Source organism: Simochromis diagramma, unplaced genomic scaffold (assembly GCF_900408965.1).
Source record: "Simochromis diagramma unplaced genomic scaffold, fSimDia1.1 OVJJ01000293.1, whole genome shotgun sequence".
Classification (NCBI taxonomy): domain Eukaryota; kingdom Metazoa; phylum Chordata; class Actinopteri; order Cichliformes; family Cichlidae; genus Simochromis; species Simochromis diagramma.
Window position 1 is genome coordinate 21,527,117 of NW_024386801.1, and position 13,181 is coordinate 21,540,297.

Sequence of the window (13,181 nt, forward strand, 5' to 3'; positions counted from 1 at the left end):
GTTGCTTTTTTCATTTTATTTTTTTACAGACAGCTTGTGACGTACTACATGGATTATGTGGAAGTCAATCATTACTGATTAATCTGTGGATAAATCGATCATTAATCAGCATCCTGAAATTGCTCATATGTACATCTAATAAAAAATATCTGACATATCTTGTCATATCTGACAAGCTTGACCCCAAGATAAGCTTTTTCAGTAGAAGGCTATCTAGTTATACGATTAACTAAATAATTAACAGAAAGATCTGCATTCTTTTTAAAGGCCTCTTCATTGCATTGACATGTGGAACAATTTGCAACTCAATTAATAGATTTTGTTACATGTTTCATTATCATTGTTGTTGCTTTAATAGAATTTATCAAGGGGATAAATGTATTTAAATGCTTTCTTTCATGTGTCAGAATGTATTAACAGGCGGCATTCACGGGCCTGCCATAAAAAAAAGCAACAGTTTTCGTAGTTCAGAATTTGAAAATATTCTGTCTGGAGCTCAAAATGTAAATAAACTGCTGACCACAAAAGTTCCTGTATATGTCTAATGTTTCAGCTTCCTTTTTGCAATGATCACGGTGGCGCTGCAGTTTTGTGTGAGTGGCATAAAGTGCATGAAATACTCTTGTGTATGGGTTGGATGGTGGTGTGTGGTGGTGTCTCAGCTGCAGAGGGAGAGGTGGAGTGGAAGGTTCGGGGGGCTGTGGAGAGCCTGGCTGGCACAGGTGGGATATGTTTTCTAATTCTGCCTCTCCTATTTATGCAGTAGTGCCCTGGGACCAAGGCGATACAGCATGCTGAGCAGCTGGCAATGATGCTGCAGCTACGCTTTGCAACGTCTGAAAAGTCACATTACATTGAGAAAAATAATAAAAGAAGCACGCAACCCAACACACAGTGTAGGGACACTCCTGAGGCCTGAATGTGCTACAGTGCAAGCAGGATCACAAAGAAATTCAGCTTTGATTTTGGATTGTGTTTATTTGTCTTGTGGTTTTGAGAAAGTTTGAACAGCCCTCGATTGTGATGGGTTTGAATTACTCTTAGGATGGAAAAAAGGGGGCACATTTTCCAAATGTAGGATTTCCACTTTTATACACGCACACAGATCAGTATGGGTTCTTGGAGGTGTGATCCATGATGGACATCAGAGCCAGCCAAGTCTCCTGAGCGGTGGGGATGATCTGAGATGCAGGAAGGAGGAAGCCATAGCGACCCTCATCCCTCAGCTCAAAGGTGTACGAGTACTTGATGCCCTGTTCGTAGGTCCAGTCAATGGTGTTACCACTGGCTTGGTCTAAAATTAAAACAGGCATTGTTAAAACAATGAAACGGTACTGTAAAAAAAAGAGAAAGAAAAAAATGGAGATCCTGAAAAAGCTTTTAATTTCAAGGCAATAATGTTTAAATAAAAAAAAAAAAAACTTGCACCATTTGTACATTTAATTTTAGCACAGTTTATACTTATGCATGAGTGGTGGTTGGTTGGTTTGTTGGTTCATAAACACCAAAAAACTGTCTGAAGTACAGACCTGTGTCGTTTTACTTTTATACAAATGGCTACAATTTAAAGCAAGTTTGAGATCCCTGCCACAACTTTTTTTGTATACACTATTTAATACCACTATATTTGCATTTGAAGAAATTAAAGTTATAGGAAAAGAAGAGAAATATTCATATATCTGGTCATTATTAGACAAAATAATGTAAAAGAAGTCTGTACTGGTAAGCAGTGTTGCTTAAACTTACAGATAGTATCAATGATGCTGCCGTATGTGTATTTGGTACCATACAGGGAGGTTAGATCACTGATGGCCTTTTGAGCCACCTTGTGCTGTAGAAAGAATATTATCATACTTTTTAATAAGGACTTTTGACAGAGCCCAAAGAAGATATAAGAACTATCATAAAAATAAGAATTCTAAAGAAAGAAGTTAAATCAGAAAGATCTTTTTTATACCAGTTCTGCCGCGTCATTGGTAGGAGTTCTTTTGTAGCCATAGGGATACAGGAGCATCTGAGAGTAGGAATGGATGGAGATGAAGGCCTTGATGTTGCCATGAGACTTCACGAAGTCCACAATAGACTTGACCTCAGACTCAGAGTGTGCACTGGGTCCACGATAGGTTTCTGAACAGGGGCTGCTGCTGGCACCAGGTTCTATTTATTAATATAAAGAAAACCAGACAAACAGACACTGTGGTAAAGCATTAGAATGTAAAAATATGAAAGACATAAGCAATACACACACACACACACACACACACACACACACACACACACACACACACACACACACACACATATGATCATTATTACCTCATACAGTGGCTGTTAGAAGCTTTAAATACAAGTGAATGGCAGGGGAAAATATTACCTCCAAAACCAGCATCCCAGTTCCTATTGGGATCAACTCCCACACAAGAAGAACCAGGATTGGGCTTCCTGGTCTTACGCCACATACGATTCTGAAACAGTAATGTTAGTCTTTGCTTAAAGAAAGATATTTTATCCTATATGACTCTCAAAATTTTATTCATTGTGCAAAACCGACTAAATACACCATTACTAATTCATCTGTATCATCTTGTCAGCTTAAGCTAATTGGGATAAGCCCTGAAAAAAATGTTTAAACGTAAAATGAAGGTTATAAACAGACATTTGGTTGTACAGCAAATTACTCTAAAACAAATCAGACAGTAGACAATATGAAAGACTCACACTGCTGTGGGTGAAGGCGTATCCATCAGGGTTGGTGGCAATCTCCAGGAAGATGTCCATTTGACTGAGGATTGCAGTGAGGGCGGGATCCGTTCCATAATCAGTCACAATCTAATGACAGAAAAGCAGAGGACACAATATTCAGTGCAACCTGTAAGTTGTGAGAAGTGGCAGAGACACAGACAAAAGCAACAAATGTTAATAATATTATTAAAGAAAATGAAAAAAAAAAAAAAAAACCACCTTCTTAGCAAACCATAGCCCGCTGGCCTGAGTGACCCACTCTCTGGAGTGGATTCCAGTGTCGATCCAGATGGCAGGACGGTTGGTTCCACCAGTGCTGAACTACAAGACAGGAAAGGAAAGTAGCAAACTTCATTACAAATAAAAAATGAAGAGCAGCATGAGGGTGAAAACTCTTGCCAGAAGAGTTCGTTCAGCTCTATTGTGCAGTTGTAGTTTTGCTTGTTTTTTTGTTTTTTTTTTACCTTGAGCACATTAAGAGGACGGCCTTCGTAGCTCTGCCCAATCACTATCTTGCTGACAAAGTTGGGATTCTCAGCCACCAGCATGTCCTGGAAGCTGTAGATCTTAATGAAAGACACAATAATGCATAAGCATCAGTTGAGTGCGACATGATTCTGTACCACTGTCTGGCCTCAAATGTCATGGGGATTGCAACATGATGTAGATCAATAGGGAAATGCTAAATGCTAGGATTGCTATTAACATTCAGTTTAAATGTCACTGAAATATTGAGCACCTAATTTCCAGTGTTGGCACATTACACACTGTACATGGCCCCATACTTTTAGAAATAAATGTCCTTTGTTGTTCTTCAAAAATGTAATTGACATTGTTCACATGAACAGATAGAGTACAAGTAAGTTCCTCCCACAGTGATTGGTGCAGTAGTTAGTACTGTCGCTGCACAGCAATAAGGTTCTTGCTTTGAACCCCAACTGGGGTGTCTGCACGGCCTCCCTATAGATATTCTCGATATGCTCTCTATATGTTAGGTAAATTGATGATTCTAAATTGGCCATGAATGAGAGGTACAATGGTTCTTAAAATGTATAAGGCATTGTATTAACGCATGGTTAAATGTGGCTTGTAATCTTAAATACTCTCAGTGGTCTCTAAGACCAGAGAATTGCTATAAAAATGCAAATCCATTTCCTTGCCCTTCCTTGTCAGTCATGCCACTCGCTAGCAAAAACACTGCACTGTGATAGAATGAAGCATCAGGTTAAGCTGCTTAGCCAAAGATGATAGCTTTTAATCAGACAAAAGGAGATACTGGTAATAGTGTGTGAAGCATCAGAAAGAAAAATGTCACAGCTGAGGGATCCTGACACTCAGTATGCCCAAAGCGTTCATGTAGCTATATTTTATTACAAATTTAGCACATTTGAAAAACTTTCAAAGAGTTTATTTGCTTTTTCTTACTGCTTTGCATGGGTTAGTGAAAGAAAATACACAGTTGGCTACAATCTATTCACTGGATAACAGTAGCCAGAGGAGTTTTGTGTACTTACCTCTTCAAGGGTGTGGTAGTTAGCGAAGTCGAAACTATCAGTGTTTTTGGGCTGAGGTACACGAGCAGCAGCCATCTCCTTCTGCTCCTTATCCAGAATCATCTGCAGTACAATGATAGATTTTATAATATTAGAGTTACTGAGCAAAACTATTAACAGAAAAAACTCCAGGGTGTATTCTGATCTTATAAGCAACCTGGAGGTCTTCAATCATGGCGGAGTAGTCAATGTTCTGTGTCTCAAGGTAATCTTTGACTGACTTCAAGACATGGAAGGGAACTCTGACATCCACGGGATTAGACACAGTAGTCACCCCCCTCCAAAAATCCAGCTGAAAGAAAAAAATATATTAACCAAAGCATACAAAAGAAGTTTCTACTCAATTTAGAAAACTTATAAAGATAAAAAAAAAAATAGAGCTATTAAGGCATTTTTAAAAATTTGTGGTTTTGTTTGTTTTCTTCTTTCTTCTTCTTTTTAAAGTTTATTTTAAACAGTGGTGGCTGGTGATGTCATTTAGTGGCTGATAAATTACCTCAAACTCCATCATTTCCTCCAGATCCTTGATAAGAGACAGCTGGACTTCATCCTTGGGAACAATTCGAAGCACTTTGTGCCTGCAAACAGCAAACAGCTAAGTTTTACAGCCTTCTACTCAGCGTATCTTGCTTGTGCAGAAAAAAGTCATTTATTGTGAAACCAGAGTTATCAGTTTAGGTATCTCAACCAGTTCTCATCGAAAGGCATCAACTGGATGCAGGAACAGTCCAGGTTTTCTAGGCACTGCATATTAGCTATTTCACATACTATGTATATATACTATGTAAAACTGCAAGCAAATTTAGATTTTAGGGTTTTATTCATGCTGTAGCAACAGAGGGGTGTCGGATAAATTACATACATACAGCACTATTTTAAATAACAGGAAGTGAGAAGCCTTAAGCTTCATAAGGTTGGAGGTTATAAAAGACTGCTTGCCAGTGTTTCCTCTATAAACTATTTTTCAGTTTGAGAAAAAAACTGTTTGTCATTCCACACATTGCTGGGACTGATAGCATAAACCCGAATTCTGTTCTCTGATCCACACTTCAATCTGTGTGAGTTTGCAGGCTGAAAAATTGGTTTTTGGATCTCTACACATGCATAACTGTGTGTCCTTATCAAAAAATGTATGATGCAGCCTTTTTTTTTTTTTCTTCAATCGGGAGTGTCCGAAAGTGAAAAAAGGGAAAAAGGAGGAAGTTGAAAGTAAAGCGCTTGGTCTTTCACAGGGACAGCAGCTAGCCACAGCTACAGATACATAGATGACACCTGGGTCAATATCAAAACCCAAGAAGTAGAAGCATTGCTAATGACTGTTTAATTCAATATTGACTAATTCATAACTCTTCTTAAGGAAACTGATGATAGTGCCAACGTTTGCTCAAAAACACTGATTTACTTTAGTCTTTACTTAGTAGATAGTCTTAGATTTAGTCGACAGGTCCACTTACCCCTCAAACGTCACTTTGCCAAAAACTGCCACAAGCAGCGCAGCGAACACGAGCAGCCCCCTCATCATGACCAACAGTGTGAACGTTGGGCCAGAAACAGACTTTTATGGCTGCCTCTGCCACCTGATATACGCCCAAAGGTTGACCTTGCCAGAGTTCAGAGAGCTCTGTCACCGGCTGGTCCTTTTCCCACACCAGCCTAGAGATACCAGAACCAGAAGTTGCACCATACACACATATTTTGAACAAACTGAATTTATGTTTAGTTTACAAAATAAAAGCACTGGTGCTAAATTCAATCTTAGTCTGACTGAAAACACTTTTTTTAACATGGGTCCTCATATGGGGACATTACATTTAGGCTGTTCTGCAACTCCTCCTTCATTCTGCTCAACGAAGTGTTTAATACTTTGTTACACAATTGTCCCCATGATTTTTAAAACAAACAAACAAACAAACAAACAAACAAACAAACAAACAAACAAAAAACTTGGAAAGAAATGCTTACCTTTGGTACTTATCAGGTCCATCTAATCCCAAATCGGTAGGAGAAATTACAAATGCATCACAAACAACAACTTAGGTCACAGGAGGAAAAAATCCAATGCATTTCCTTTGCTTTGCTTCATTATGAATGCGTCCAGTGTAGAAAGAGCTCATTAAAACACCAGAGAGAAATACACAGCTTAATCATTTCATGCCTAAATTTGTCACTCTGTAAACCTTCTTTTTTATTATTATTATTATTATTATTATTATAAAAATACTCATGTAAAAAATGCTCTAACATCTTCAAACCGTTTATGTTCTCACAAATGCTAGCAATACACAAACACAAACACAAACACACACACATATACTGTATATATATGTATATATACAGTATATATACTGTATATATACTGTATATATACAGTATATATACTGTATATGTATGTATATATACACACACACACACACACATATATATATACTGTATACAGTTATACAATTGTATATATATATATAATTGTATAACACCCAGCACGCCCCTGCGGGCGGTTTATCCTTCAAGCTCGGGTCCTCTACCAGAGGCCTGGGAGCTTGAGGGTCCTGCGCAGTATCTTAGCTGTTCCCAGGACTGCGCTCTTCTGGACAGAGATCTCCGATGTTATTCCCGGGATCTGCTGGAGCCACTCGCCTAGCTTGGGAGTCACCGCACCTAGTGCTCCGATTACCACGGGGACCACCGTTACCTTCACCCTCCACATCCTCTCGAGCTCTTCTCTGAGCCCTTGGTATTTCTCCAGCTTCTCGTGTTCCTTCTTCCTGATATTGCTGTCATTCGGAACCGCTACATCGATCACTACGGCCGTCTTCTTCTGTTTGTCTACCACCACTATGTCCGGTTGGTTAGCCACCACCATTTTGTCCGTCTGTATCTGGAAGTCCCACAGGATCTTAGCTCGGTCATTCTCCACCACCCTTGGGGGCATCTCCCATTTTGACCTCGGGACTTCCAGGTTATACTCGGCACAGATGTTCCTGTACACTATGCCAGCCACCTGGTTATGGCGTTCCATGTATGCCTTGCCTGCTAGCATCTTGCACCCTGCTGTTATGTGTTGGATTGTCTCTGGGGCATCTTTACACAGCCTGCACCTGGGGTCTTGCCTGGTGTGATAGACCCCAGCCTCTATGGATCTTGTACTCAGAGCTTGTTCTTGTGCTGCCATGATTAGTGCCTCTGTGCTGTCTTTCAGTCCAGCTTTGTTCAGCCACTGGTAGGATTTCTGGATATCAGCCACCTCCTCTATCTGCCGGTGGTACATACCGTGCAGGGGCCTGTCCTTCCATGATGGTTCCTCGTCTCCCTCCTCTTTATTGGGTTTCTGCTGCCTGAGGTATTCACTGAGCACTCGGTCAGTTGGGGCCATCTTCCCAATGTATTCTTGGATGTTCCTTGTCTCATCCTGGACTGTGGTGCTGACACTCACCAGTCCCCGGCCCCCTTCCTTCCGCTTAGCGTACAGCCTCAGGGTGCTGGACTTGGGGTGAAACCCTCCATGCATGGTAAGGAGCTTTCTTGTCTTTATGTCAGTGGCTTCTATCTCCTCCTTTGGCCAGCCTATTACCCCAGCAGGGTACCTGATCACGGGCAGGGCGTACGTGTTGATGGCCCGGATCTTGTTCTTACCATTCAGCTGACTCCTCAGGACTTGCCTGACCCTCTGCAGGTACTTGGTGGTTGCAGCCTTTCTAGCGGCCTCTTCATGGTTCCCATTTGCCTGCGGGATCCCCAGGTACTTGTAACTGTCCTCTATGTCTGCAATGTTGCCTTCTGGTAGTTCAATCCCCTCAGTTCTGACTACCTTCCCTCTCTTTGTTACCATCCGACTACACTTCTCCAGTCCGAACGACATTCCAATGTCATTGCTGTATAGCCTGGTAGTGTGGATCAGTGAATCGATGTCTCATTCACTCTTGGCATACAGCTTGATGTCATCCATGTACAGGAGGTGGCTGACAACTGCTCCGTTCCGTAGTCGGTATCCGTAGCCAGTCTTGTTAATGATCTCACTGAGGGGGTTCAGGCCTATGCAGAACAGCAGTGGGGACAGAGCATCTCCTTGGTAGATCCCGCACTTGATGGTGACTTGTGCTATGGGCTTGGAGTTGGCCTCTAGTGTTGTACGCCACATCCCCATTGAGTTCCTGATGAAGGCTCTTAGGGTCCCATTGATCTTGTACAATTCTAGGCATTCCAGTATCCAGCTGTGGGGCATTGAGTCATAGGCCTTCTTGTAATCAATCCAGGCCGTGCACAGGTTGGTCAGTCTGGTCTTGCAGTCTCGGCTGACTGTTCTGTCTACCAGTAGCTGGTGTTTTGCGCCTCTGGTATTCTTGCCAATTCCTTTCTGTGTCCCGCTCATGTATTGACTCATGTGCCTGTTCATCTTAGCCGATATGATGCCTGACAGGAGCTTCCATGTGGTGCTGAGGCAGGTTATTGGTCGGTAGTTGGAGGGGACCAGTCCCTTCTTGGGGTCCTTGGGGATCAGGACCGTCCGACCTTCGGTTAGCCATTCCGGGTGTCTCTCGTTAACTAGCAGCTATATATATATATATATAATTGTATAACTCAAGAACTCAAGAAGTTTATTGGCATTTCGTATAGTGTTACCCTGCCTGAAACAGAATACTGTTTCTCACCAGCCTCTGCAGCTTAAAAAGCAAAAAGCATGATAAGAAAAGCAAATAGCAAATCCTCAAGAATTTTGTTTGATGGCTTAGTCGATGTATTAGTTGCTTAAAGATAAAACAAAAAAAAACCTGTCACAGTTTTCTTTAAGAGATTTTAACAAGATATTTGGGAAATAAGATAACTTGCTTCCTCATGAGAAGCAGTGAAGCTAGCCAGCTTAGCTCCTCCCATAGTTGCTATAATGTTGTCATGCAATAATTGGGAACTATGTGCACACACTGCATACGGTCAATGTGCTTTTTTAACTTCCTGTTCAGTTTCCTGCATGGCCTATTTATGCTCTGGTTTTGTTCATAATATGCAAATAGAGGTGATGCTCAGCAGATTTTGCTAACTTTTGATGGAGCGAGGATAGCTGTTTCCACAGATTTATTTAACCTGTGGGTGTTTATGATATAAACTGGCAAAAATTGATTTCATCAAACACTAAGACATCATCATCAGAATACATGGCTTTAATTTTGCTATGAAATTTTTTTTATTTATGACTTTATTGTTGAATAATATATTTATACAACCATATTTAGTCACTGCATCCTCATTGCTTTTCCCCATTTTATTGTTTGAAAAACAAAAACGGTACTTTATGTGAAACAGACAGATTATTTGGACGAAAAAACAATGAAACATTAATAAATCATAAATAAATCCACTATTAGCTGGTATTAAATGGCTGGCTTAAATGCTGTTTACAGCTCAGGAAGGAATCTCATTGTTCAACACAACGCAGTGTTCTGAGCTTCCTCTCTCTTACTGGTGGAGCAGCTCCACAGATGGACTGCATCAATGAGCTAAATTCAAACCAGCTGCCTGGACACATGTACTGTGAACCCTGCATGTCAATAAAAATATTTCCAGACATGAGATAATTTGTTTTGTAATGGTACAAAAACTTTACATCTGGCGTTTTAGCAGGTGTGAGGCATTAAGAAAAAGACACCTACCAAATGTTAGTTGAATTTTCCCTGTGAAGACAGGAGGCATCAAAATCATTTTTTTAATATGCTGGGCATCAATACCCAGCTTTTGTCTTGTTTCCTTCCCTTACAACGGTCACCTTTAGTGGATGTAGTTCTTGGGAATGTTGACCTATTGAGGAGTAAGTATTGAACAGCTAAGACATTTAGCAATTTGAAATGCCTTTAAAATTCCAGCATTCTAGCATCTTGGATTCCTTCTTAATGGCTGATTTAAAAGATATCTATGACATACTTGGGAATATAAGAATTGAAAGGAAATTTACAAGGTAGAAAAGTAATGTTACTCACTAATGCCACCTCCCTCCATTGGCTGTCTTCTGTCTGCTATCTACAAGTTTTTCTTATGCAACCAAGCTGATAAGCTCAGTGCAGAGGAAAAATAAACAGTAAAAAGCATCTGCAGAATTCACAGAGACTTACAAAAACAAAGCAGGCAGTATCTTTGATCTATGTGTCTGTTAAAGTTTCCTTGAGCTGAACTTAGCCCCTACCAAAGTTTAGAGAGATAATAAGTGCATGAAATGTGAACTATACAAAAGAGTGTAAAATCTGTTGAGGTCACAGTGATGCAGCACTTTGAGAGTGTACAGCTTCCTTATTCTTGTATGTTTGGGTGGGGGTGCTGAAAATCAGCATGGGAGGGTAAGTCCTTCCATGCATCCATATAGTTATCCGTAGTGTGAAAGGTGGGGCACACTCATTTGAACTTTTTAACTTTAGTTACTCTCTCATTTTATGTGTGTGATTTTTTAAAAGTATTATAGTTGGTGTATTCTGGTTCAGGGTCACTTTTAAGTGACCCACTTCCCATCTTGGAGTCACACATTTAACAGCATGTCTTCGGACATGATGCGATTTTATTAGGGTTTGGATGCAGCGATTGAATGACGACATCCACTAAAACAGTTGCCTGAGAGTTTACAGGCATACCAGAAAGCATAGATCAGACATCACAGGGAATGAGAGCATCGGCGAAAAAGCTGCATCAAAACACGGTTCTTTAACAGTTAACACGACAGATCAACTGGCCGGGTGTGACAGTGCTGCTTCCACTAAACCAACACACAGGAAGTTGATAACGACTATTGTTTCCTGTCACTGAGTCAAAACTGCAGCTGTTTCGGTTCAAACCACAAACATTAGTTCAAAACACAGACCAGCTGTAAGTCTGCGGACAACGAGTCCTAAGATTATTTCAGTTGCTATATGTGATTAAAAATGAATTTTCTTGTCTTGTCTTCTCTTGTCACAAACAAATTACCACACCGTTATCAGTGTATAATTAGATAATTTAATAATTTAGAATGTATTTACACATAAAGATGAGGGTCGGAGGAGGGAGAAAAAGGTTCGGAGGAAAAACCGCAACTGCAGCAGGTTGAATGTGTCAAATACACTCACATCCTTTGTTAGGTAAAGACACGCCCCTGTTGTTTCCTGGTTGGCTACCCTGTCCTCCAGTGCCTTTTTTTGTACTCTTATTGGTTAAGACGGAAAAATCTGTCAAAACGGAAGTCCCGCCCTGTTCAAACATCAATGAAAAGTGTACGGGACCTCCTGAGTGAAAGTAAAGTCAAGCTAGAAAGGAAAGAAAGAAGACGTGAGGCAAGACCGGAAGTAATGAAAGTTTCTTTTCACAGTAAAAGCGCCAGACGAGCCCAAATTGTTGGAAAAGATTTAATAACTGCAGTGTCGTGACTAGTTAACACCAGGCTCCAAGTAAGATAGTTAAAGCAGGTCTTTCCATCACAGTGTATCTTTTATGTCTTTGAGGATTATAAATTGATAGACATACTGATTTTGACCAATAATAAGCATACCTAAGTGTTTACAGGTGTTTACAATAAATACTGTTTTGGTTAATTAATGTGATTACTGTGCCCATGTTTACTATTTCATGCCAAAATAAATATATAGTCAACAGAACCAATTATTATTTGTCCAATACCTCATTTTCTTTTTTTTTTCTTCTTTTTTTTTTGTGTCCCGTTTGGATCTTTAGCCATCAGAACTGTTGTCTTAAGGCCTAGAAAGATGCCAAGCGGATTTATTTTACCAAGTGGATCATCATGGCCTTGCCATATTGGTCCATTTGACTGACCTTTATTATAATTATGAATTTATTTTATTTTCAGTTGCTACAAACGGGACAGACATGACTGGGGGATAGGACAGGGAGAAAGAATGAAAGAAAGAGAGGGAGAGAAAGAAAACCAAAGGGGAGAAGAGACGGTGAGAAGGGGGGGAGGAAAGAAAAAACAAACAAACAAAAAAACAAAACACCTGGGTCACCTGTATGGAGAAAAAAAAACAGAAGAGAAAGCAAACAACAAAGAGCAACATAATAAAAAAAACGGCACCATCACAATAAACTAGCTAGCAGTAGATATCAGTAGATACTAAATAATAAACGATATTGTGCAGCATGCAAGATAGACAGCGCACAATGTGCTTTGAGGCAGCAGCCAATACCTCATTTTCACTATCTTGGGTTCTGTGATGAAGCAGCCTCATCAATCTTTAAAAGTAAATATTTTTGTTGTGTTTTCCTTTTAAAGTCCTTTCTGAGACCACTTTTTTTGGTTTTACTTCTTTGTTGCGTCACAGTTACTGCTGGCTCAGCCCAGATCTCGACTTAAGACTAGAGGTGATCGATCGTTTGCTCTTGTCGCACCTGTGCTGTGGAACAATCTCCCGATTGGCATCCGGGCATCTGATTCTATTCATTCTTTTAAATCTCAGCTTAAAACATATCTTTTTAAACTTGCCTTCTCCACCTTTTAATTGCTGGTTTGTTTGTTTGTTTGTTTGTTTGTTTGGTTGGTTGCTGTGACCTATTGACCTCTTGTATTAATTCCCTCTTATCTTTCTATTGGTGTCTTTTATTATGGTGGTACAGCTTTTATCTTGCTATTACCATGTGCTGTAGTCATTCTTATTGGTAGCTTTTATCTATGAACATAACTCGTTATTTTTATTTATCCGTTATCAATGTTTGAACCTTTTATTGTTTTATGTAAAGCACTTTGGTATGCCCAAGGCTTTTAAATGTGCTCTATAAATAAAGATTGTTGTTGTTGTTGTTGTTTGCTTTGGAGTGCCAGGAGTGCCAGAATGAAATTAATATATACATTGTTAAATAATTATCTGAATGTGTCATTAATTCATTAAGATGGAACTGTCACTTCAGCAGTTGAGCGCAGTGACA

At 40.0% G+C, this 13,181-nt stretch overlaps 1 protein-coding gene across 1 annotated transcript; it reads right to left on the reverse strand.

The window, feature by feature from the left end:
* Positions 1 to 958: 958 nt before the first annotated feature.
* On the reverse strand, positions 959 to 5,878 carry cpa5 (carboxypeptidase A5). The gene is made up of 11 exons (XM_040026525.1): positions 5,750 to 5,878; positions 4,792 to 4,873; positions 4,453 to 4,587; positions 4,257 to 4,358; positions 3,207 to 3,308; positions 2,962 to 3,063; positions 2,719 to 2,829; positions 2,375 to 2,465; positions 1,958 to 2,157; positions 1,747 to 1,831; positions 959 to 1,294 (listed from the first exon to the last, which is right to left on the reverse strand). The coding sequence occupies exons 1-11, from the start codon at positions 5,815 to 5,817 to the stop codon at positions 1,107 to 1,109; spliced, it is 1,266 nt and encodes a 421-aa protein (XP_039882459.1). The 5' UTR covers positions 5,818 to 5,878; the 3' UTR covers positions 959 to 1,106.
* Between the last annotated feature and the right edge of the window lie 7,303 nt (positions 5,879 to 13,181).

Coding starts and splice junctions, on each gene's coding strand:
- cpa5 (XM_040026525.1), bottom strand. CDS start 5,817: ATGATGAGGGGGCTGCTCGTGTTCGCTGCGCTGCTTGTGGCAGTTTTT. Junction 2,466..2,718: donor ACGCCTTCACCCACAGCAGT/GTGAGTCTTTCA, acceptor TTACTGTTTCAG/AATCGTATGTGGCGTAAGAC. Junction 1,295..1,746: donor CAGCATCATTGATACTATCT/GTAAGTTTAAGC, acceptor TTTTAATTTTAG/ACCAAGCCAGTGGTAACACC.